Consider the following 23,085-nt stretch of genomic DNA (forward strand, 5'->3'; position numbering starts at 1 on the left):
CAAAACATTTTACATTTTAAAGTTTTCGATAAGGTTGTTAACCACCTTATGGAAGAATATGAAGACAATGGTTCGGATTTATCCATTAGTGACTTTGAATTGGTGTAGTTCTGATGATTGTGATCATTGATCTTCCCAGGCACACAGTCACTAAAACTATGGAAAGCTCTAGTAGTATGCTACAGTGTGTTCTGGCACACTTTGCAGTCAGTGACCTTTGTACTCGATGACCCCAATGTTTATCCCGAGTTTGAAAAAATAGAAATTTGGGATATACGAGAGGTCTATAGCAATATAAGCCAAACCCCTGTAGCATACTACTCTAGCCAATATTTATATTAAACAAAACTTGTAAAAATAAGCACGAATAACAAGATTGTAAATGGTACAGAATTTAAAGCAACCACCGAGTCAATAAGCAAATTAGCTACATTAAATCAAACAACTCTTTATACTATCGTATTAGTCAACCCCAAGCCAACTAAATACAATTAGTATATAGTCACAATTTGTAATGATGATACTAATGAATAACTAAAAGTTTTTATGCCAAGATACATGGCTGATATAATATACAGCTGATAACGCTACGCCTGGCAAGGGATTTCTATGTCACGGCTTGCAACAAAAATCTGATACCAACGGACACAATTATCACTCCGTATTGTGGGCTAAAGATGAATAAGTTACGATAAATGATAAACATTCCATCAATGCCTGAATTTATATTAATGGACTCAGATAAATGAAAAGTCTTGATGATGTTGATGTATTTTTTTCCTCCTAAAAATTATATTTTTCATGAATGGCAAGATCGGGAACTGAGATTAGGAGAAAAATTATGAACCTAATGAAAGTCTGTTTATTTAAAAAATGAACCTATAAGTTTTTGTAAATGGAGCACACCTAGACCTGCAAAGCTTCCTTCATGATATGAAAAACAATGTCATTTACCACCTGAACTTAGAGATCAGAGTGTACTAGTGTTGAGAGAGATTAATAAAAGCCGTGGTACAGATAATTATTAAAAGATGAAGCGACCCGAGTTTTATACGAGGATGTAAAAGCTCATCACTCAGTTGAAAAAGAATATAGATTAAAGGTTGACTGCAACAAAATTCACATTACAGTTATTTGATATGAAAAGATTCACCATGTTTTACTCTGTTGTATTGTAGGTGCAAAATATGTGCAAATGTGATTACAAGCTTTTAAAAGCTCAAAAACGAACGGTAAATCGCCGCCATCACGAGACCGCCGTAGGTTAGTATATCTTTCCAAAACGGCTCAAATGTGACGAAGTTGTACAAGATGGCTTCTGTTTACACTTTCACGCAACCTCATTCGTCGAAATATTTTCACAATTATACTTCACGCATTCAATAAAACCATGTCTATTGTTCTTACGCGTCTATTTTATCGTCATTGTAATGCTGTCACTTTCATCACTGATATTTTATAACCTACCATGAAAATTCGTTTACTTTTTTAACCTTAGCTCGAAAGAGTACATATCATTGTCTGATAAACATGATAAGCCTGTTGGTCACCTGTGATAATCCAAAAACGCTGCAGAAATTAATCACGAAGTATGGGTCACATGATCAGATTACGACTAGACGATCAGACCAAGCCGAAACAAAACTGTAAAGTAGCGAGTATCTATATTTGATTACAACCGGATTGATTCAGTACAACCGGAAGTGTTTGTCATAAACTAGTGCTATGAGAAGTTTTATATTGGGCCTTTTATTGGCCTTTCAATTTACTTGAGAACATCACATGACAAGACAATAACTAAATTTCATGACTACGTCAGAGAAATAAACTCATTCCAATCTACGGCGGCTTTTTCGTTTTTGAGCTTTTAAGAGCTTGTCATCACATTTCCACATATTTTGCACCTACAGCACAGCAGTGAATCTTTTGATACCAAATAACTGTAATGTGAATTTTGTTGCAAGTCAACCTTTAAGCAAAACTGAATTGGAAACAACTTTTTTAAAAACACAGGTTATCTACCACTTAATCAAATGAGACTTTATAAACGATTAATAGACGATTATGGGATGAAAATAGTATTAAAGTTAAAACATAAATAAAAATTGGGTAAATTCAAAGAAAATTGTGTAAATTAAAAAAATATTTACGTAAATTCATATAAAATTGTGTAAATTCAAATAAAATTAATTGTGTAAATTTAAAAATTACTTACGTAAATTCAAATAAAACTGTAAATTTAAAAAATGTTTACGTAAATTCAAAGAAAATTGTGAAAATTTGAAAAATATTTACAATAAATGGAGAAACTACAAAAATTTTATTACAGTCCCGCTAGCTATCAAAAGGGTGTTTTAGCCTCTAAAAAGCAACGCAAAAGGTTTCCTGAATTGACAAAACAACAAATACAGCATTGGTTAGATAGACAACCCATATATCAAATTTATAAACCTAAACCAAAGACTGTTAAATATCCTCATGATAATCGATAAAAACCCAATCATACTCATCAGTTGGATATTTTATATTTACCCCATGATGGAAAGTACAAATACGCTTTAACTCTACTAGATATCGCTTCTCGCTATAAAGAAGCCGAACCTATAAAAACAAAAACTGCCAACAAAGCTTCAAATGCTATACAAAAAATAAACTCTATATCTCCGCTAAAATATCAAAAATTTATCATGTGTGATAATGGTCGAGAATTTATGAGTGAGTTGATGAAATTGATGAAAGAACACGACACTAAAATTCAAAGGTCTTTAGACAAAAAAGTAGCATTTGCAGAGAGACTTAATGAGACTATCAGAAAAAGTGTTCGCTTACCAATATAATGAAGAAATCAAAACTAATCGCGAGTGGGTCGATAGACTACCTGATGTTGTGAATGCTATTAACAATGAAGAAACTAGAATGATATATATGAAACCAGTCGATGCAACAAAACTGGAGAGTGTGCCACAACCCCCCTGTAGCATACTACTTCATGGCAATAATAAACTCACAGTGCTCTTTCAATGCAAAGGAAGCGTCAAAAACTTTGCGTGATTCACTAAACAATGTTTATACTTATCTTGTAGAGAATTTTGTTCTAAATAAGATGCATTTTACAGTAAAATGATATCCGCATTGATTCTCGAGATCTTGCATAAATACTAGCAGTATAATGATTTTTCGAAAATCCGTTCGAATTAATTCGGTCAGAATAATCATTTGGTCAGAATTTAATACGATAGTGAAAAAGTTAATCTGCAGCCATCACGAAAATGGCCGTAGGTTGGAATCCCTGGCAAAACGGTTCTAATGTGACGTAGTTGAACATTATGTGCTTTTGTTTACACTTTCATGCAACCTCATTCGTTGAAATATTTTTGTGAATATACTTCACGCATTCAATGAAACCGTGTCTGTTGTCTTTACGCACATATTTCATTATCATTGTAATGCTGTCACTTTGAGTACTGATATCTCAAAACCTAGCTAAAAAAATCAGTTTAATTTTCCAACATTAGCTCGAAGAAGTGCACATCATCCTCGGATAAACATGAGGAGCCTGTTGGTCACCCGTGATGGTCGAAAAATGCTGCAGAAATTGTTCGCGCCATTTGGCGGGAAACATGAGTCACATGATCAGATTATGACTAGATGATTACACCAAGCAGAAACTGTAAAGTAGCGAACATCTATATTTGATACGGGCTTTCCGGTAAAATCTGGAGTGTTTGTCATAAAACTAGCGTAACGAGAAATGTTATATTGAGCTTTTTATTGGCCTTTAATTTCACGTGATAACATCACATGTCAAAACAATAACTACATCGAAGTGAGTACGTCATCAATATAAAGGGATTCCAACCTACGGCCATTTTTTAATTGTTCGCTTTTGGGCTTTTAAGAGCTTGTAATCACATTTCCACATATTTTGAACCTACAACACAGCAGAGTAAGACATGGTTAATGTTTTGATACCAAATAACTGGAATGTAAATTTTGTTGGAAGTCAACCGCTAAACATTTTATTACATACCGGTAATTACCAGGTTATTTTGTATTATACGTCTCGTATCATATTTTTTGGCTTATAATTTTAAGTTGGTTGTTATTTTATCATTCGTTAAATTATCTTATATTATAACTTTATGTTGGATGTTATCATTCGTTATTCGTTAAATAAAATTTAACTTCCCAAAATTTTGAGCAGCAAGTTGGAAAATTTAATGCCACCCTTTTATTGAACTAAACCCTCTAACTAAACGCCATCATAAAAGAAGGGTTGAAAAATAGAACGCCATGACGTTCAAATAAAGGTTTTACGGTAAGGTGGCTTTCCTGGTTAGTTTCTACTTTCAACTTTTGTAAATAGCAGAAGGCAACCAACTCACCTTACACAGTTGCTTGTAACGGCGCCCATCAGAACCAACGCAAAAGATGATTTTGGGCTCATTCACACCACCAGCACTTTTACACTCTTGTGAGTATCTGTAGACGTGTGGCACATCGGTGTAGTCACAAGAGGGTCTGGCCTGTTAGATATACTAAACTTGGAACAATGCTTTTCCATCATGAAATTACATACAATGTATGCTGCATATTTCTTCCTTACCAAACAGTATTTTTCATAATATTGCATATATATTTTCTCATTTCCTGTACTTGAAAAACTTGCTACACAAACTGACACAAACTTGCTATGAGTGTTCTAAAGTTTGGGATATCTTTTGAAACCATAACCATGAAATTATGAACTATCATCAAACAGTTAAATGAAAGACCTTAACCATTTATTAACAGTTTGACTTTGTAAATTCATACCTTATAACTTTATAAACTGAAGCAAAACCTTCTAACATCATGAAGGTCTAAATCAATTAGTCAATTATAGCTGATACCTTCTATCAGAAGAGAAAACTAAAGAAGGTTCGAGATAAGCTCTTAATATATAGCAAGTTGTTAAGACAGTGAGTAGGTAAGATTATCTGATAGTCAGATATGAGTAACAACTAATTCAGTGTCTTAATATTAGGGATCTGTAATACAAACCTTAATGATTTAAAGAGGATTAGTTACTTATATAGATTCATTACATATATAAAACTTACTATTAAATAAACTATTACCATAACACAAGTTTTATCATTAAACTTGCTTCTTAAAGTGGTTATGACTATTGTTGTCACGACACACATAAATTACATCGGCATTAAATTCAAATTATGACAGCGTGTCTCAGTTTTGTTTACAAAAATGAAATTGCATATGATGACTAAATTTATAATACGACATTTGCTATGATGGAAATGGAGCTAGACAAAGTTATCGAGAGTTAAAAAAGATAGTAAAATGATATCATACATTTAGACGATGGGTCAGGACATGAGCATTTTGTAAATCTGACAGCGTTGCCAATTTGAAGGACGAAGGATTAAGCATCACAGATCCCTTTGGAGCATTGGCGAGCTGTATAAGAGCTGAGGTGAAAGCGTTATAATCTCTAACCAGCTGTGGATTGTCTTCTCCTACCATCTTGAGTAGCTGCTTGGCAGCATTTGCCCGTGACTGCATAAAATTATTTATAAATAGGGTAGCTTGTATATATTGACACACCTGAGTACTCCGCACACAGTCATATCTCGACATACAAGCTTAAAGGTTGACATGCAACAAAATTCACCAGATCTGAATACTACCAAAGCGCTGAGTAGCAGCGCATGCCATAGTAACACCATCATCTTATTGTGTACCAATTTACCCATCATCTCATCATAAATTCAAACTCCGAAGTATTTTGGTTTCTTTCTTTCACTTTCAAAGTGACTTGATGAAAATAAGTAGTAAATCCATAAGTCTAATAGGTTTTACTTAAAATGGCCTTTTGTTTAACTTGGTCTGATATTTTAACATATATTTTAACGCATATGAAAAACTGGTTAAAAAAATGCTTAGGCGAGCAAAATTAATGCTGGTCTAACCTTGTATGTAAGCGAAATAAATGTCACTTCATCCAGCAAAGGGTTGAATCCATATGAGAATATGGCCTGCTCACTACTATCAAAGCGGGTAAAAAGAAGAAAAAGAAGATATGGAAGAGAAAGAAAAAGGGAAAGAAGACGAGGAAGGAGAGGATGGATAAATAAAAATATAGATGAACGAAAAATATTCATAAAAAACAATGATGATGATATGAGGAATGAAGGAAAGAAAGCAGGGTGTAAAAAGAAAGGGCGAGGGAGTAAGAGCAGTAAAAGAAGAGAGAGAAGGATGAAGGAAATGAAGAGAGGAATGGACCGTGGAGAAAAGAGTTGATCAATCGAAGAGAAGAAACGTTAGAAAAAAAAAAATTAGTTGAAACTAAAAGCTTACACATGGATATCTTTCATCTACTGTAACTATTAATAAGTCACTTTATTTATATTTGTATATATGGGTCATGATCACAGAAACCATGGTTAAATCGGGATTGTAAGATTTGGAGTTATCTACATTAGCAGAAGGAAAGAATTCTCACAGTTATTTTGCAAAAAAGATTTTGATTCTAGCTTAATTACAGCAGATTTTATGGCCAATAAACTAGATGCACGTGTAACATTAGTGCGAAAACATAGTTCTGAGAAAACTGGTGTTAAAGTTTGAGAAACGAAAACCAATACACAATCTTGTTTACATTTCAAAACGTCATAGCAACCAATATCAAGAAGTTGTGATATTTATCTAGATTTCTGTATTTATATCAAAAGAATTATGCTGAATTTAAAAATCTAAACAAATTTTAGCTGGTTGTCATAAAAATAGCCATATATTTATAAGAAAATGTATTACTTAATTTTGCAGATATTAAAAACGGCTTGGCAGTACCTCGATATCGGGCACAGCCAAATCATCAACAAAATCTTTAGAAAAATAACAACAGTAACATATTGCACACCATCGGTCACTATATACTTCGATCTTGGAAATTCGAATAATTATTCTTATAATTAATTCTGATAATAATCTTATATAAAATCGAATAATTATTCTTATAATTAAATATTGTAATAATCTTGTAAGAACCGTTAGGAAAATATCATCGTAATTTCCTTTACTTTCACTGCTTTTGACATCAGTAGGAATACCAAAGTACTCATTATAAGTGTCCAAAATGTCAGAGCTATCTTTAAAATCGACAAAAAAGAAATGATTATATTTATCGGACACCATTTTTCAGTACTTCCTGTTTAGCGTAGCAACGGTTTTAAAGGAGTTTTTCCGAGGGTTAATGACTTCTATTCGCTAAACTGACTTCAGATTCAGAAAGATCACTCTTTGATTGGTCCGGATGCACGTGTTACAAAAATCGTTACCAATATTAAAAATGCAGATGGTGCAACTTCAAAGTCGGATAACTCAACTTCGTGATTTGCGACTTAAACATGGTTTCTGTGACCGTGACACATATTTCTCAAAGCTTGGCTGTGTTTCTGTGTTTGTGTATGTCCAGCTATAGATATTAAAATCTTGGAATTTAAAATATCGCGTTATGTTGGATATCAACTCCTGGAGATTGCAACCACAAGTTTTGAATCCATGCGCTCTACCACTGAGCTATACAACCGCACAGACCTTATAGTGTATGCACAGGCTAAATGAATTATTATTTAAAACTCTATAATTTCTATTAACTCTATGAAACACGATGATTTTTCGTGTTTTCTTGAACTTCTATTTTCGGTTTTTTGTAAGGCTCAATTGCAATAACCCTAGTCAAGGCCAATTATTTTCTCGCGGACAATAGTATTATCTCCGTAGGAAAAGCCTTGACATTCTCTCTCCGTTCGGTCAGAGAATGATCATTCGATATCTCATTTTTACATTCGTACCAGTATCAAAAGGTACCAGTATCGTCGCATTCAATGTTTTGATAGATAGCTTCTGCTGGAACAGTAACCTTTTTTAAACACATGTATACAAAAAGCAAGTGCATACAACTAATTATCTAGCCACCCATTCCTACCAAGGTCTCTTCAGGTGGTGAACCTCGTGCAAGGTCCGTAGCAGCATTCTTGAGAGCAAATAGCATAGGAATCACGTGGTGAGGATGCTCCTTGGCAGCTCTGATAATAAGCGTTTTCAGCGTCTGTTGCAGAGGAGACAATTCCATTGACAATCTTGCAGTCATCTGACACATGAGAGGCAGGAACTTATGACTTTGAACATTTCCAGGAACGCACTTCTAAAAAATACAAATGGTAATTAGTAGGATGACATTATAGGTGTTAGGATCAACCAGAGTCAGTAAGTATGGCCACCTAAGTTTTAGGTAACCCCCACACATAAAGAACAAGAAAAACAATAACATACAGCATTTGTTGGAAAACAAAAAAAACAAAATATTTTGTTTTTCGCAAGCAGTATCAATAGTACAGCCTCCTAACGCAACTGATAAAGCTGCAGCTTCAGCTACAGCTCCAAAAACTGAGTGATACTGTATGACATGACTACAACGACAACATTCTATTGAAAGAACATTTTTAGTAGTGGCCATAAATAAATCAGACTAGTTTGTGGGAATTAAAAATAAGAGCCAACCAGCAAAACCTTCCTTTAAAAATGTTGCTATTATTTGAGCAAATAAAAATTGGCAACTCTAACCTAATCACCTACAGAAAGCCTTGTCAAATAAGCAAGATCAAACCTGTATAGTAGAACGAATGTCGTTCCTCGACTCGTTTTCAAACCAAATAGCGACGAGACGAAATACAGACAGCAAGTCGTAGCTACTGCCATTCTCCATAGTCCTAATATGATTTGTTATGGCTCTGAGCATGTTGTCCAGAAATGCTGCCTTTATTGAGTCAATTTCAAGTTCGTTCACTTCTCGATTGTGCTCCAGAGTTCTCCTGTAACTCCTACATAGGAAAGTTAAAAAATTAGCTGCCACCTTGATGGGCACAAGTTGTTCCTAAGAACCCTAAAATAGCCAAGCAGCATGACAGAACAACAATGTAAAGATTATACTTTGTTACAGTCTGTATCTGACACAAAACATTGCAACAAAATTTTTAAGCATAGTCAATATATTAACCAAATAATACTCACAGAGAAGTCAACATCACAAGATAATTGCCTACTCATGTCAATCGAATGTGACAGTGCAATAGTATCATCATTATTTACTGAAATATATTGAGATACCTGCTTAATTACCAGCATTACCTAGGAAATAAAAGTCTTTGGACAGAAAATTATTTTTATTTAACATACTAAGTGAATGCCTAGCGTTGCCCGGTTAATAAAAGTCTTTGCAAAGACCATTTATTTTTATTTAACATAATATGAAAAATATTGGAAAATTAGAATGGTAACTGTTACTATATTATAGTAACAGTTACCATTCTAATTTTCCAACTTCATATCATGAGAAAAGTGATTTGTCCCGTTTAAATAAATTAAGAGGAAACAAAACTGGAAAGGTTTTCAAACTTTGTCGAACAACTGTAACTTTTAAGCTCCACATCATGAGGAAAAGGTTTTGTGCAGGTCAAATAAACTAAGAAACAAAATAAAACAACTATGAAAGTGTTTAAATGTAAATGTGAAATAATTAGCGGGTCATAACTCAACTAAGTCTGTTTTGCTACGATTACAGAGAAAGATGATTTGGCAATGATACAATTAATACGAACTGAAAAAACAAAATAAAGATCCTGAATATTTTGAATTAATAATAACATTTTGTGCGTAGAAGTGTGTGTGTTTAAAAAAGTTACTTTTCCAGCAGAAGCTATCCATCAAAACTTTGCATGCAATGATACTAGTACAAATGTGAACAAGAGATAACATACTGCCTTTGTTTGACCGAAAGGAGAGAGAATTTAGAGGCTATTCCAACTCGTGATAATACAATTGTCTGCGTGAAAAGTATTAGCCTTTACCCATTTAGCAATTGAACCTTACAAAATACCGGAAATAGAAGTTTCCGAAAACAGGAAAAAGCATTGTATTTCATAGAGTGAAGAGAGTTTCAATTAATACGTCATTTAGCTTGTGCAATTGAGAAAAGGGTAGCTGGTGTGTGATAAAAGCGATAGAATTGTAAGAGACTTCGTGGACTTGTGATTAGATGATGGGTTCACAAACATGCAGTTGCAATCTTCGAGAGTTCAGAACCAGCGCAAGACAAGCTTCTAATTCAAAAATTTTTATAGTTATAGCTGGACAAACCGAAGTACAGAAGAACAGACACACAAAGTTTCAGATTTATATATATACTGTAGATACTCTTACCATTCTAATTTTTAAACTTCATATCATTAGAAAAGTGTTTTTTGTGCAGTTCAAATGATTTAAGCGAACAAATGAAACAACTGTAAAAGTTTTCAAACTTTTTCAAACTGTAACTATTAAATTTCACGTAGTGAAAGAGTGTTTTGTTGAAATAAATTAAGAGGAAAAAGATAACAGTAACGGTGGCAAAATGTAAATGCTAAATCATTAGCGAGTAATGGCTAAATATAGACTGTTTTGCTACGATTATGATGGAACTTTATTTGGTATACAATTAAAAGATTTTAGTTCATTTCAGTTTTGGCATCATAAGGTGAAAATATGGTACAGAGTGGTATAGAAACTGATAACAATTATCTAATGGAAACACTTGGTAAAAATCATCATCATCATTAAAAAACAGTAGCAAAACAATATGTTAACCTTAGTAACTATTATAGTTACCTACAATAACTTTAGTGCATTTGGTGATTAAGATCTGCAAGAAAATGTAACATTAAAATGTACCACGCGCAGAATGTACCGTAAAACAAACGCTGAATCTAACTTGAATCTAATGAATTTAGCTGACTAAACACAAACTAAAAGGAGGTTTTAGTATGCATTTTAGCAAATTTTAAACTTAACACTAAAATTTTATTACTTATCTGTTTTTATCATAACGGATAATGCTGATCCCACTATGGTGAGCACTGTATAACACTTAATTTATATAAATCTTAAAGTTGGTCTGTGTGTACTTCAGTTGGTCTGTGTGTACTTCAGTTTGTCCAGCAATAGCTATTAAAATCTTGGAATGAAAAGCTCACTGTTTCCTAGATTTGAACTCACAGAGATTGCAACCATAAGTTTCAAACCACGCATTTAACCACTGATCTAGACGGTCCTTTGCATTCTATTGCTCTTACCATAAACTGTATACCGTATGCACACGCTAAATGTGCACTTTTGAATACTAACTAATATTACCTTTTAAATTCGCCAGTCTTCGAAAATCGAAATGATTCAAAAGCTAATATTTTGCTACTATTAGGCTACTTATTTTTTAATTTGTAATTTTTAAATGTGCAGTTTCTATTTCAAATGTGTCGTTACACTTTTATTTCCCTTTTTCCGTAAAGTCTGATTGCTAAATCGGTAAAGGGTACTACTTTTCAAGTGAACAATTGTATTATCGAGTATGAATAGCCTCTACATTCTCTCTTCGTTCGGTCAGACGATGTACCAGACAAAGACAGTCCGATATCTCATTTTTGCATTTGTACCAGTATCGAGAGGTGCCAGTACCGTCATATTCGAAATTTCAATGGATAACTTCGGCTGGAACAGTAACCTTTTTTACACACGCACACAAATTGTTATTATTAGATTAACATATTCAGGATTTTTATTGTTTATTTTTTCAGTTCGTATTAATTGCATCATCACAGAATCATCTTTAATTGTAATCGTAGTAAAATAGACTTAAGTTAGCTATTACTTGTTAATTATTTCACAATTGCATTTAAACACTTTTGTAGTTGTTTTATTTTGTTTCTCAGTTTATATGACATGCACAAATTATTTTTCGCATGATATGAAGTTTGAAAGTTAGTTTGACAAAGTTAGAAAACCTTTACAGTTGCTTTATGTTTTCTCTCAATTTATTTAACTGGACAAAACACTTTTCTCATGATATGAAGTTGGAAAGTTAGAATGGTAACTGTTGTTATATGTTGAATAAAAATAAATTTTTTGTGCAGACTTTCTTTTACTAACGACTTAAGACTTTTATTACTCGGGCGATGCCGAGCATTCACCTAGTAACATACATGTATATAATCAGTACACAAATCGCCAAATTTTAGTTTGGAGAGAAATTTTGTTTGATATCGAATGGCGGGAAACCAATTTGCCCTAATATGGTGAGTATTTTATAGTTTTGTATGGCAAGTGTTTTATATAGTTAAGCAAAAAATATTTTATAACAAGAGCATCGTTATATATATCGCAGTATATAGTAAGTGCAATGAAATCGTTGGAACCTTCGTAAACTTGTAGTTAGATATTTGGTTTACAAACTTGCGGGTGCAATCTTCGTGAGTTCAAATCCAGACTGATGCGAGCTTTTGGTTCCAAGATTTTAATAGCTATAGCTGGACACACCAATGTAAACAATTACAGACACACAAACATTGAGATTTATAAAGATAACTTTTTTATCATTCGTAGTCATAGGTTCCAATTGCGTGTCATAGGAGACATTTCGTCGAGCAGGTAGCCATCAAACGATAATTTTCAGCCGCTCAAAACTGACATTCATCACATTCTTTGCATGTGATACTTCTTGGTTTCGCTAGCACTCTTTATCACAAAGTTGATTTCAGTAGAATTCGTATGTGAAATCACTGAGTGCATAGTAAAAAAATCAATAACAAAACATTCAAAATATCGAGATAGGACCAAAATGCAAGCAAACTGTTTTCCGCTGAAATGTTGAATAAGGAAGAGAAGGATTAGAAATAAAAATGACAGCACTTGCAATTTGATATATAAAAAATGATGAAGAAGGTAAAAACAAACAGGAAAGACAGTCAAAAAAGATTAAAAAGTAGAGCGAAGAAATAAATTAACAATAGAAGTAAATAAGATGAGACAATATATTGACAGAGTAAACAGTTACTTGTATGAAGAGGACTGTGCATCCGATCTACTGCTAAGCTCCGCCTCCTGCTGCAGCTGTATCCTGTGCAGGTTCAGCTTGTCCTGGAATTCTGATGATTTTATAAAAACTTTGAGTCTCTCGTATTCCTCGTCAGCGAACTGAGCAACAGTGTGGTAAGCTTTCTCGACCGCTGTCACAGATATGTATAAGTCAGCGTACAGCACAATAAACTAATAAATTGTTTAAACCAATGTTTATTTTAACCTTTTGCCAGGCATAGCGACGCTTATGTCACCTATATATATGACGCTTATGTCGCCTACATATATAATATAACGTAAAGTGCCAAGTCGGGCGAGTTCTCAAATTCGATTTGAACGTTAATTTATTTCGTCGCGCTTGAGAAAGAAAAACTGAAGAGGGTATAGCGCTATCCTTACTATATATACAACTTTTGCCACACTCAAAAAGTTAGATTGATCACTAAAAAAAAGTTGTCGATGCAAACTAATAATGCTGCACTCATGGTACAGCCCACAAATTAAAAAAGTGAAAATTTCTCTTTTTTGTATGCCCAAAGGGGAGAGCTTGGAAATATACTGGAACGTATTAGGCACTTTACATGAATGTACTGTTCTTATAACGTTAAATCCCTATAACATAAACGTTCCTCGAATGGATTATTTACATTATAGGAGCGCGTATTGCGCTTTATTGAAGACATTATAGACTGATAAAATTCTTGCTTGTCTCGATCATGTTACTTTCAAAATGTTGAAAAAAAGAGAGAAAGACTTCGGAGTTTGAAAACGGATTTGGCAAGCGGATTTATAAAAAATGGCTTCTCCAGTTGCTAGCACTTTGCAGGCGGTTGTGAACTGGCTTATGGATAAAGCTGGAGACAGTGGATCAGATACAGTATACACCTCAGTGATTTCAATTCAGACTGTAATTCTGATGATTCTGACGATCGATATTATCAGACACTCACATCACTATTATCACAGCAGCCACAATAATTAGTAGGTGATAGTGATGGTGGCAACGTAACATTGCAGCAGGGCTGTATCTACCTGTTTGAAAATGGTACTGCGGGGGGAGTCCGGCACAAGTGCCGAGCGCCCTCTCGGTGGGTGGGGGGTCCGGTTTTAAATATAAAACTGTTTATTGAGATTGTCTTTAACAACGCTTATTAAAAATATAATGCGAATGAAAGCTGCTAAAGGGGTTGGCCACAGCTAGCATGAGGGAGAATTATCACTGGGTACAACACTGAATGGTGTAAGAGATGAGTAGTCTCCTATGAAATAATTTAAACAATATTGAAGAGTTGAAAAGTAAAATTAATAAAGCACCATATTAAAAATAATGCACTTATACTATAGTCTATAATACTGAGCAAGTAATAGAATGAGTAAATTAGAGTTAGAATTAATTTAAAGGAGGGAAGAACTTCTTTAGTACATTGCTCAAATAACCCACACGCAGCTTAAACACTGTAGTCAAACAGTGTGCTCCATCAATGATCTCTTTGGGTTGCAGTTGAACTTGCAAACAACGCACTTGATGATGAGTGGGATAATTTAGACATCAATGATACCTCTCGCAAAGCGTGTGACTTAGTGTTGTTATTACAGATACTGATTCAATATGGCGGCACACATAAGTGAAAATTTTGTGTTTCTTCAGCTTTTTAAAGATTTATTAAAATCAAGCAAAAATGAAATGAATTCTGGAATTTTGAGCCTCCAAAAATGGTACTGCCATGGAAAAAGCTGCAGTATAGGAGGATACGGCCCTGCATTGCAGGGGTTATAAATTAATTGTAATAATCTAAATACTGATATGCCTCTCATTATTAAAAATTTTAAAAGTGAACCTTAACAAGATGCAGACATTAATGATGTGCTAGGGCTGAATCAGGTAATATTCTAAAATGTGGTAAAACCAACCACATCCATGAAAAAGTTCATGAATATTTCAATGTAATCTATTTCTTATTAGTATCATTTTGTAAAGAATTTTCTACTGATCATTTTTATGAATAGTTCTTAAAGATTCAACAAACAGTTTTGCAGTTTTGACAAAAATAGTGAACGCAAAGCATCGACAATGTTTTCAAATTATTTTTAAAAAGAAAACTTATATTGACGTAATCTAGTAATTAGTAGTATCAATTTGTAAAAACACTTCTACCGATAATATTTCTGCATAGTTCATAAAAGTCAAACAAACAGTTTTTGAGTTGCGACAAAAATAGCGAGCCTAAAACATAACGACTATTAGTTTGAAATTAATGGAGGAGAAACTCTGAAAATAAACTTCCCCGCCAAAGGGTTAAATATGAAACAAGGTAGTTCCAAAGTTAAAGCTTTAAGTTCAATGTTTAAGCGTCAAATGAACTATAAGACATCAAACACCACCAATGCATAGATTTAACCACACTATTATATCTAAGACAAGTAGAATGACTACCTTCTGCAACAGTAGATTTTTCAGCCATTTCAACCGCAGGTAGCAGATATTTCTCTGTGATAGTCTCTGGACTTTGGAGTTTGGTTGCATCCAGCCAGCTGCCATAGGTGCCCAGAGCTGCTGACAGCATGCTTTGGTAGTTTCTTACTGTCACAGCATCCGTCATCTAAAAACAATTTCATGTCAAACCAAAACACCCGAAATACTTGGCTAAAACTGAAACGCAGAAACTACCAACACAAAGAGAAGAACTCCCAAAAGACCAACAAATCAGAAAGATTGGGCTTGAATGATACATATACAGTGAAACTCGGATAACTCGCCCTCGGATAACTTGAAAACATGGTTAACTCAACGTATTTGTTTGGTCCATTCCCACGCAATGATAAATGGTTTAGATAACTCGACCGAAACTCCGTTAACTCGAACAGTTTTTTGCCAAATGGCTACCGAGACGGTTGTTACTGTCGCTTTAGAATATCACTTTATTCCAAGCCGTAGAGATAAACATCGACTCTTAGTAGTTCTTAGGCCTCGTTATTACCAACATCGACAAAATATTTTCATTAACGACTTTTCTAAAGGTTTGCAAAAATCAAATTTTACCAAACATCCGCTTAGCGATAAGCCCTCCGAATGCAAGAAAAGCGAGGTAAAATTTGGATAACTTTAAAGTAATATCGGCAAAATTGATAATGGGTTTTTAATAGTAAAGAAGTTTTGTAATAACTGACTTACTGCAAAATTGATCTTGGTTAAAACGCTCGGTAGAAAAATACGTATGTATTTTTTCTGAGCGTTTTAACCGCGATCAAGTTTTGCCAATTTTAATCTGAGAACGTCCTGGCAGTCACATCACCTAAAACAACAAACAAATCTAAAGTGATAGAAAAATATTGATACTTTCTGATTAAAAATATTTAAAACTTCACACGAGAGACCCTTTAACTTGCAACAAGCAATCTATGCTTTTGATTGATATATAGTTTGTATATGTACATGTATCTACTGATAAATACGTGCACTTATGACTGTCCTGATAACTTGAACGCTCTAATAACTCGAACACTTTTGCTCGGTCCCTTGAAGTTTGAGTTATCCAAGTTTCACTGTACATTGTGTCTTTGAACTATAAAACTTTTATTGCGCTGGCGCGTTTAGCTATATGTGAAGCATCAAAAATAGCAAGATGAAACCAGCTGCAATGAATGTGGTAGACTTGCCAACATTGTGTTTCTGTTCTACTGGGTAAACAACTCTGAGTGAGCCTCGAACCGAGCAGATAGAATGAACTAAGTTTGTAGCAAAATAAAACTTGTGGTTTTTGGTTAAGTAAAACTACTCTAGTTTTACTTTATCAAAAACAAAAGTGAGACAAAAAGACGAGAAAATGTGACCAAAGAGTTGCTTAGCTGAAATTCTAGGAGCAATCTACTTGATAATCACAAAAATGTTCACTACTGAAAGGACACTCTTCCAGGTACAATGCAATGTATCAAATATGGCTTTCAACACTTTTGATTGCCAATTAAGCAGGATAAAAATGTCTACCAGCCTTTAAGATTTCAGATTCAACGGTGTTAATACACTTTCGCATGAGAAACATGGCTCTATCAGACTCCTCGAGTTGCCAGTAGGTTCTAGAGTGCTCCATGTCACACTCGACATTCCAGAGATGAGGCGACAACCTCTTGAAATTCTCCAGCATCTGTTCACTCAGCTAAAAGAAAAAATGAACATTGCAACTATTAACAACTGTGTTTGTTACAAACCAGTAAAAATAAACACATACAATATACATTCAATACATTTTAATCTTTTGCGACAGACATAGATGCATACACACGATCAAATCTACACAGACAAACTTTGCAGCTTAAAATGCAAAACTTGACCAAATACTTGAATCAATGCTGAAAATCCTTTCCAACATTTGACATGAAAGGTTTCTCCAAACATTGCAGCTTTGCAAGTGAAATAAAAGACGCCAGTGTAAGAATAACATGAAAATAACATAAAAATAATACTAAAAACAAAGACAAATCAGGTAGCATCTTCAGAGTACTCACAGAAGGTAGCTTAGCCAACCTAGCCTTAGTGCTCAGAGAGATGGTGCAACGACGCAGATGGGATTGGAGCTCGACAGATTCATCCTTTCCTCCAAGAATGCTACAAAGTCGCAGCTTAGATTCTTCATGCCTTAGCTCAGGCTCTGTGAGGTAGTTGGCAAGGGAATGATGTCTACCATATTCTTGTTGCCATTCGACTACTCTTTCCCTTACCGAATGCTTCTCACTACAGCGCCAGCATTCTGTCCATTATAACTCACAAATCAACCGGACTAGAAAATGATTAAATGCGTATATATTATTAACTAGCTGTACCACCCGGCATTGCCCGTGTAATAGAAGAGTATTTGGACAGAAAATTGATTTGTATTTAACATATTACAACATTTGTCAATCTAACTTTCAAACTACATATCATGAGAAAAATAAAAACAACTGTAAAGGTTTTAAAACTCTGTCAAATAACTGTACCTTTTAAGCTAGTAGCCTGGCATATTGCCAATGGAAAATTCCGCAAAGCTAGTTAATACGGTTAGGCTTCCAATGATGGTAAGCCATGACTTTGAGTCTGCATTGTTGTCCAGCTCAGGTGTTCTAATAATAGCTATAGCCGGAAAACCAACAGATATACGACATACAGACGGACTTTGAAAAGTATATATATAGATATATTACTTTCACTATACAATATTAAAATAATAGTTTTACATTTATTATCTATACAAATCTCAGTGTTTGTCATTTTGTTCAATCCTGTGTCCAATTATAGCAGTTAAAATCTAGCAATGAAAAATCTGCAAAGCACCGTATTAGATATCTGAATCCTCAGATCTAAAAGCGGCGAACTGAACCGTTAAGCTACACAGAATAAAATGGATTCATTGGGTAAATAGTCATTACACTGGTTAAAATATTTACGCATAAAGCGCTTCCTTGGGTTAATAACTAGTTCTGCGGACCCGTTATATGTAACGATTGTTAAGCTGGTGCAAAATGCGGGCATTGTTTAAGCAACAATTTTAGGAAAGATCTAGCTTTTTAGGTAGGCTACTCAAACTCATTAGGTAATTATTTTATTGCCCCTGCAAAGCCGGGCATACAGTTATATGTAACATCAATATACAACTTTTGTCTTAGTTATAAAAACACATATAATACATTATTTACGTCATACTATTATATCTAATATTGACAGATTAGTTTTATTTTAATCATGCTATTAAATCAAAATCATATTTTCATTACCTCTCTACTAGACAGAGAGACGAAGTTCACAAAACTAAGCATAATATAAGACAGAAACCAAATGCAAAGAAATCTACAGCTAGCTTCGATTACCTTTTTTATTGCGGCATAAATCAAATGAACTCTTACATTGTATAACCGATATATCATTTACCTATCAGTACGGGTCTCAGAGATGTCCTTGACTATCTTCAAAAGTTCAAGATTAGCGAGGCTGTCGGTCATCAGACAGCTGGACAAATGGCTGACCTCGTTCAGGCTATTTTCACAGATGATAGTCATACGATTGAGCAGCGATGAGGGAGGCACAGATGAGGTCAAGGCCAAAGACTTACAGGCTGTGTAGAGACACTCGCTGAATCCTACATCTGTGGTCAATCTGCGATGTGGAAATATAAATAAGAAAGAACGCAAATGTTGCCAATTTAGTGGTTCGATAAGTCAGTGATTAAAGACCAAAAATGTACCATGGTAGCTACCATCTCAGTTTGAGAACTCCGGCTATTGATTTTCAGCAAATTTGAATTTTGTAATTATAATATCATATTACACAGACATCTGATATTTTACACCAGTAATACATCCAACAGCTACACATGAGTACATTGGAACCTTGCCATACGATTTTAATCCATTCCAGTGTTGACATTGTAAGACAAAAATTTCGTATAGAGAAGTATAGAAACCTATAGTAAATATCTAATAGAAATGCCCCCTGGTAAGAACTATTGGAATTTCATATAAAAAATTGTACATATTCAAAGTTAGTAACAAAATAATATATTAACCTTAGCAACTATAGTTATCTACAGTAGCTTTAGTGTTTAGTGATTATGATCTGCAATAAAATGTAACATTACAATATAATATGTTTAGTACGTACCGTAAGGAGTTATCATCTTCGAGGCAGACGTATAACATAAACGTTGAATTTAACTTAAATGAATTTAGCTTACAAAACACATACTTGAAACTAAGTTTTAGTATGTACGTGCACTTTTAACTATTTTACTGAATATCAACTTTTTCATCGGTTTAAATTTTAACACATATATGTTTCCAGTTTCGTGTTCACAATAACGAATAACAAATAATGCTGAAGTGAAAGAGATCGAGCATCTCTTTCATTCGTTGTATGAGAGATTCTAACGAATAACATATCAGCATATTGTTATTCCGACATATTTAGCACGCCGATAGCCAAACTTGAACTTCGGGCAACATTTTCATTGATATCAAATGGCGAAAAACATTGCGTATAGAGAAGGCAAAAATTCATTGTGTTCTACATCGTAGGACAAAAAAAATCATGAAACAGGGCCATCGTAACCCGAGGGTCCATCCACTGTATAATGAACTGCACATCCGAGAAATATGATACAAATTACTTTCATCTAATTTCTTGTTATAAAAGCAAAACTCACAAAAAATTTAATGAGGGTCGGTATGATCAAAAAAGAGCAAACCAACAGAGACATTCACATTATTTTATTTGCTCAAACACTAACCTGTTAGCTGAGGTCAGTCCCTCCCAATTCATGTTCGCGAGTGCCTGCTGATACCTCATATCCTGCGTTTTTCTCGAACTCCCATCTGTCTCCATATTTTGAAGTAAGACATCAAGCAGCTGAGTTAGGCCACTTGACTGTAGTGATTGCAGGCCATGAGAGAGAGGCTCGTCTACAAGATCACAACGTCACAACCAACCATTAAAGTCCGACTAAACTAAACGATTAAGACAAATGATATCATGGTTGTATAAATAATATTAATAAGGTTTTACACTCGATTGCTAATTAGATTAACTGGCACGTATATGTGTTCTTCCGCAAATAAAAAAGTCCGCGAAAATGCATCAAAAGACAACTTCCACGAAATATAAGTCCATGAATAATATTGTCCTGTAGGTAATTTAACATTCTCTAAGCGTAGTGGGCAATTCATACGCTATTTGGATTCCAAATGTGCACGCCTCACAATCGAAGAGGAACTATGACATTTTTTACAGTGATAGGATTCGACTGATAGGCTTGCATAACTCAGGGTGTACATAACTGAGTTATGCAAACCTCTTTGGCAATTGGTGAGCATAAAACTGTAGCCTGAGATTTCCATCATGTTTTTAAGGTAAGATAACCAACTGCTTGCCCTATAACAAACATGGTTGTACAGAGCTGAGGATGCTGTTGTGTTATAATGTTTTTAGCGGATTTGGCGGAGAATCTTTCTCTCACTGATAGAGCAATTACCTTGCTGATGGCATATCGCTAAAATAGTGTTTAGATGATGACTCAAAGTTTGTGGACACGTAGAAAATTGTTGGTAGTTATCAAAGTATGAACTATGCCACAGATAAGCTGAAAAACATTAGTAAACCAACTGGTGGCAGAAGTAGCCCTTAGACTAAAAGCCAAAGCGATTAGCCAATAAATATGTCAGTTTTGACTAGATGATGGTGCGATGATGCAGGAACCAACGCGGTAAATTTCCTGATGCTCTGCAATGTTTATCCAAGGATTAAATGTTGGTGAATATGCTGTCGAAGCATACCCAATGAATAAATATTCTATGACGTACCAGTTTGTGTCAAGGATGGGCCGTAAAGGTCAGTCTATTCTGCATGAGAAACATGATATTAAGGCATAAATAATTTTAAAGGTTGACTTGCAACTGAATTCTCATTACAGTTATTTGGTATCAAAAGATTCACCATGTCTTACTCTGTTGTGTTGTAAGTGCCAAATATGTGGAAATGTGATTACAATCCACATTGGAATCTCTTTATTTTGATGACGCAACCACGAAATTTGGTTATCGTCTTGTCACGTATGTTCTCACGTGAATTGAAAGGCCAGTACAAAGCTCAATATAAAACTTATCATAGCACTAGTTTATGACAAAAACCTCGGGTTTTACCGAAGACCCCGTATCAAATATAGATGCTCGCTACTTTACAGTTTTGTTTCGGCATTATTCAATCGTCAAGTCGGTCTCTGATCATGTGACCCAATACTTCGCAAACAATTTTTGCAGCACTTTTCGATTATCACAGGTGACCAACAGGCTCGTCATGATTATCAGACAATGATATGTACTCCTTCGAGGTAAGGTTAAAAAGCTTAACAATTTTTTAGGGTAAGTTATAAGATATCAGTGCCAAAAATGACAGCATTACAATGACGATAAAACAGACGTGTAAGAACAATAAACATAGTTTTATTGAATGCGTGAAGTATAATTGTGAAAATATTTCGACGAATAAGGTTGCAAGAAAGTGTAAACAGAAACCATCTCTTACAACTACATCACATTTGAGCCGTTTTGGAAAGGGAATCCAAACTAGGGCGGTCTCGTGTGGCTGCGATTTTCTGTTCGTTTTTGAGCTTTTAAGAGCTTGTAATCACCTTTCCACATATTTTGCACCTACAACACAACAGAGTAAAACATGGTGAATCTTTTCATATCAAATAACGGTAATGTGTATTTTGTTGCAAGTCAACCTTTAAGAATTCCGGTATGACGCCATTTCTGTCCATCCATTCAGTTGAAGTTTGCTTATAATCTTAAACGACAAGCTTCAGTACAAAGAATCCATTGATAATACGTCGATCAAAACAGTTGTTCTACTCACATTAGCCTAAAACTATATATAATATGATGGGTCATTTTTTGACCTAATGTTTCATTTTTACATATTGATGAACCAAACTTTAAACTTTCCTCATAGCAACATAGTCCTTGGAACAAAAGAAACATTACATAAATAAAGTTCCTGGCATTAACTATAACAGAGTACAACTTCCCAGAGCTGCGATAAAAACACAATGTTACACGTAATATCATAGTAGATGCAGGGTGGACAAATCAGCGTTCGATTATGGGGTATACAAAAACTATTGACAACAGAAGCCAGTTGCAAATCATATCTAGGGAAATTATGAAACATCAGTGCTAAACTTTAGCAGATGCTAAAACGATATACATATGAGAATTATCTAGTATCTTTTATGTTATGAGCAAATCTCACCACAAAAATACATGAAAAGCGTCAACATTTCTCCTGACATGCAGGAACAAGCAGGTTGATGAAGTTTTCAAATAACTCTCCATTTCAATCTATTACAAACCATGGTTTCACATTTTTCAAAGCAGTAAAACTCTTGAAAACATTTCATCTTGAATGTTTAATATAGTTCTGCTCTACAACAAGCAATATTAGAACAAAATGAACAGCATCTTAAGCACTTGACAAAATGAACTGAATACATACCCAAATTTTGTGTGAGCATAGAGTTTTTTACGGTAAGAGCTCTACTCCATTTTGTCTCATGATTGTAGTTTGTCAATCTGCCAAACAGATGATCACAATAAAATAATTTTAGTGAC

At 34.4% G+C, this 23,085-nt stretch overlaps 1 protein-coding gene across 2 annotated transcripts in view; it reads right to left on the reverse strand.

Annotated features, from left to right (window-relative positions):
• Positions 1-15,522, reverse strand: part of LOC137403895 (serine-protein kinase ATM-like) — a 96,479-nt gene extending 80,957 nt beyond the window's left edge. For both annotated transcript variants that reach the window (XM_068090002.1, XM_068090001.1), the window contains exons 1-6: positions 15,386-15,522; positions 12,929-13,100; positions 8,675-8,888; positions 7,994-8,212; positions 5,356-5,559; positions 4,386-4,526 (exon numbers count right to left, since the gene is read on the reverse strand). In XM_068090002.1, the coding sequence (XP_067946103.1) occupies positions 4,386-4,526; positions 5,356-5,559; positions 7,994-8,212; positions 8,675-8,888; positions 12,929-13,100; positions 15,386-15,515 (1,080 nt within the window). In that variant the 5' untranslated portion in view covers positions 15,516-15,522. The remainder of the gene's footprint in view (positions 1-4,385; positions 4,527-5,355; positions 5,560-7,993; positions 8,213-8,674; positions 8,889-12,928; positions 13,101-15,385) is intronic.
• Between the last annotated feature and the right edge of the window lie 7,563 nt (positions 15,523-23,085).

This window comes from Watersipora subatra, chromosome 9 (assembly GCF_963576615.1).
Source record: "Watersipora subatra chromosome 9, tzWatSuba1.1, whole genome shotgun sequence".
NCBI classification, from domain to species: domain Eukaryota; kingdom Metazoa; phylum Bryozoa; class Gymnolaemata; order Cheilostomatida; family Watersiporidae; genus Watersipora; species Watersipora subatra.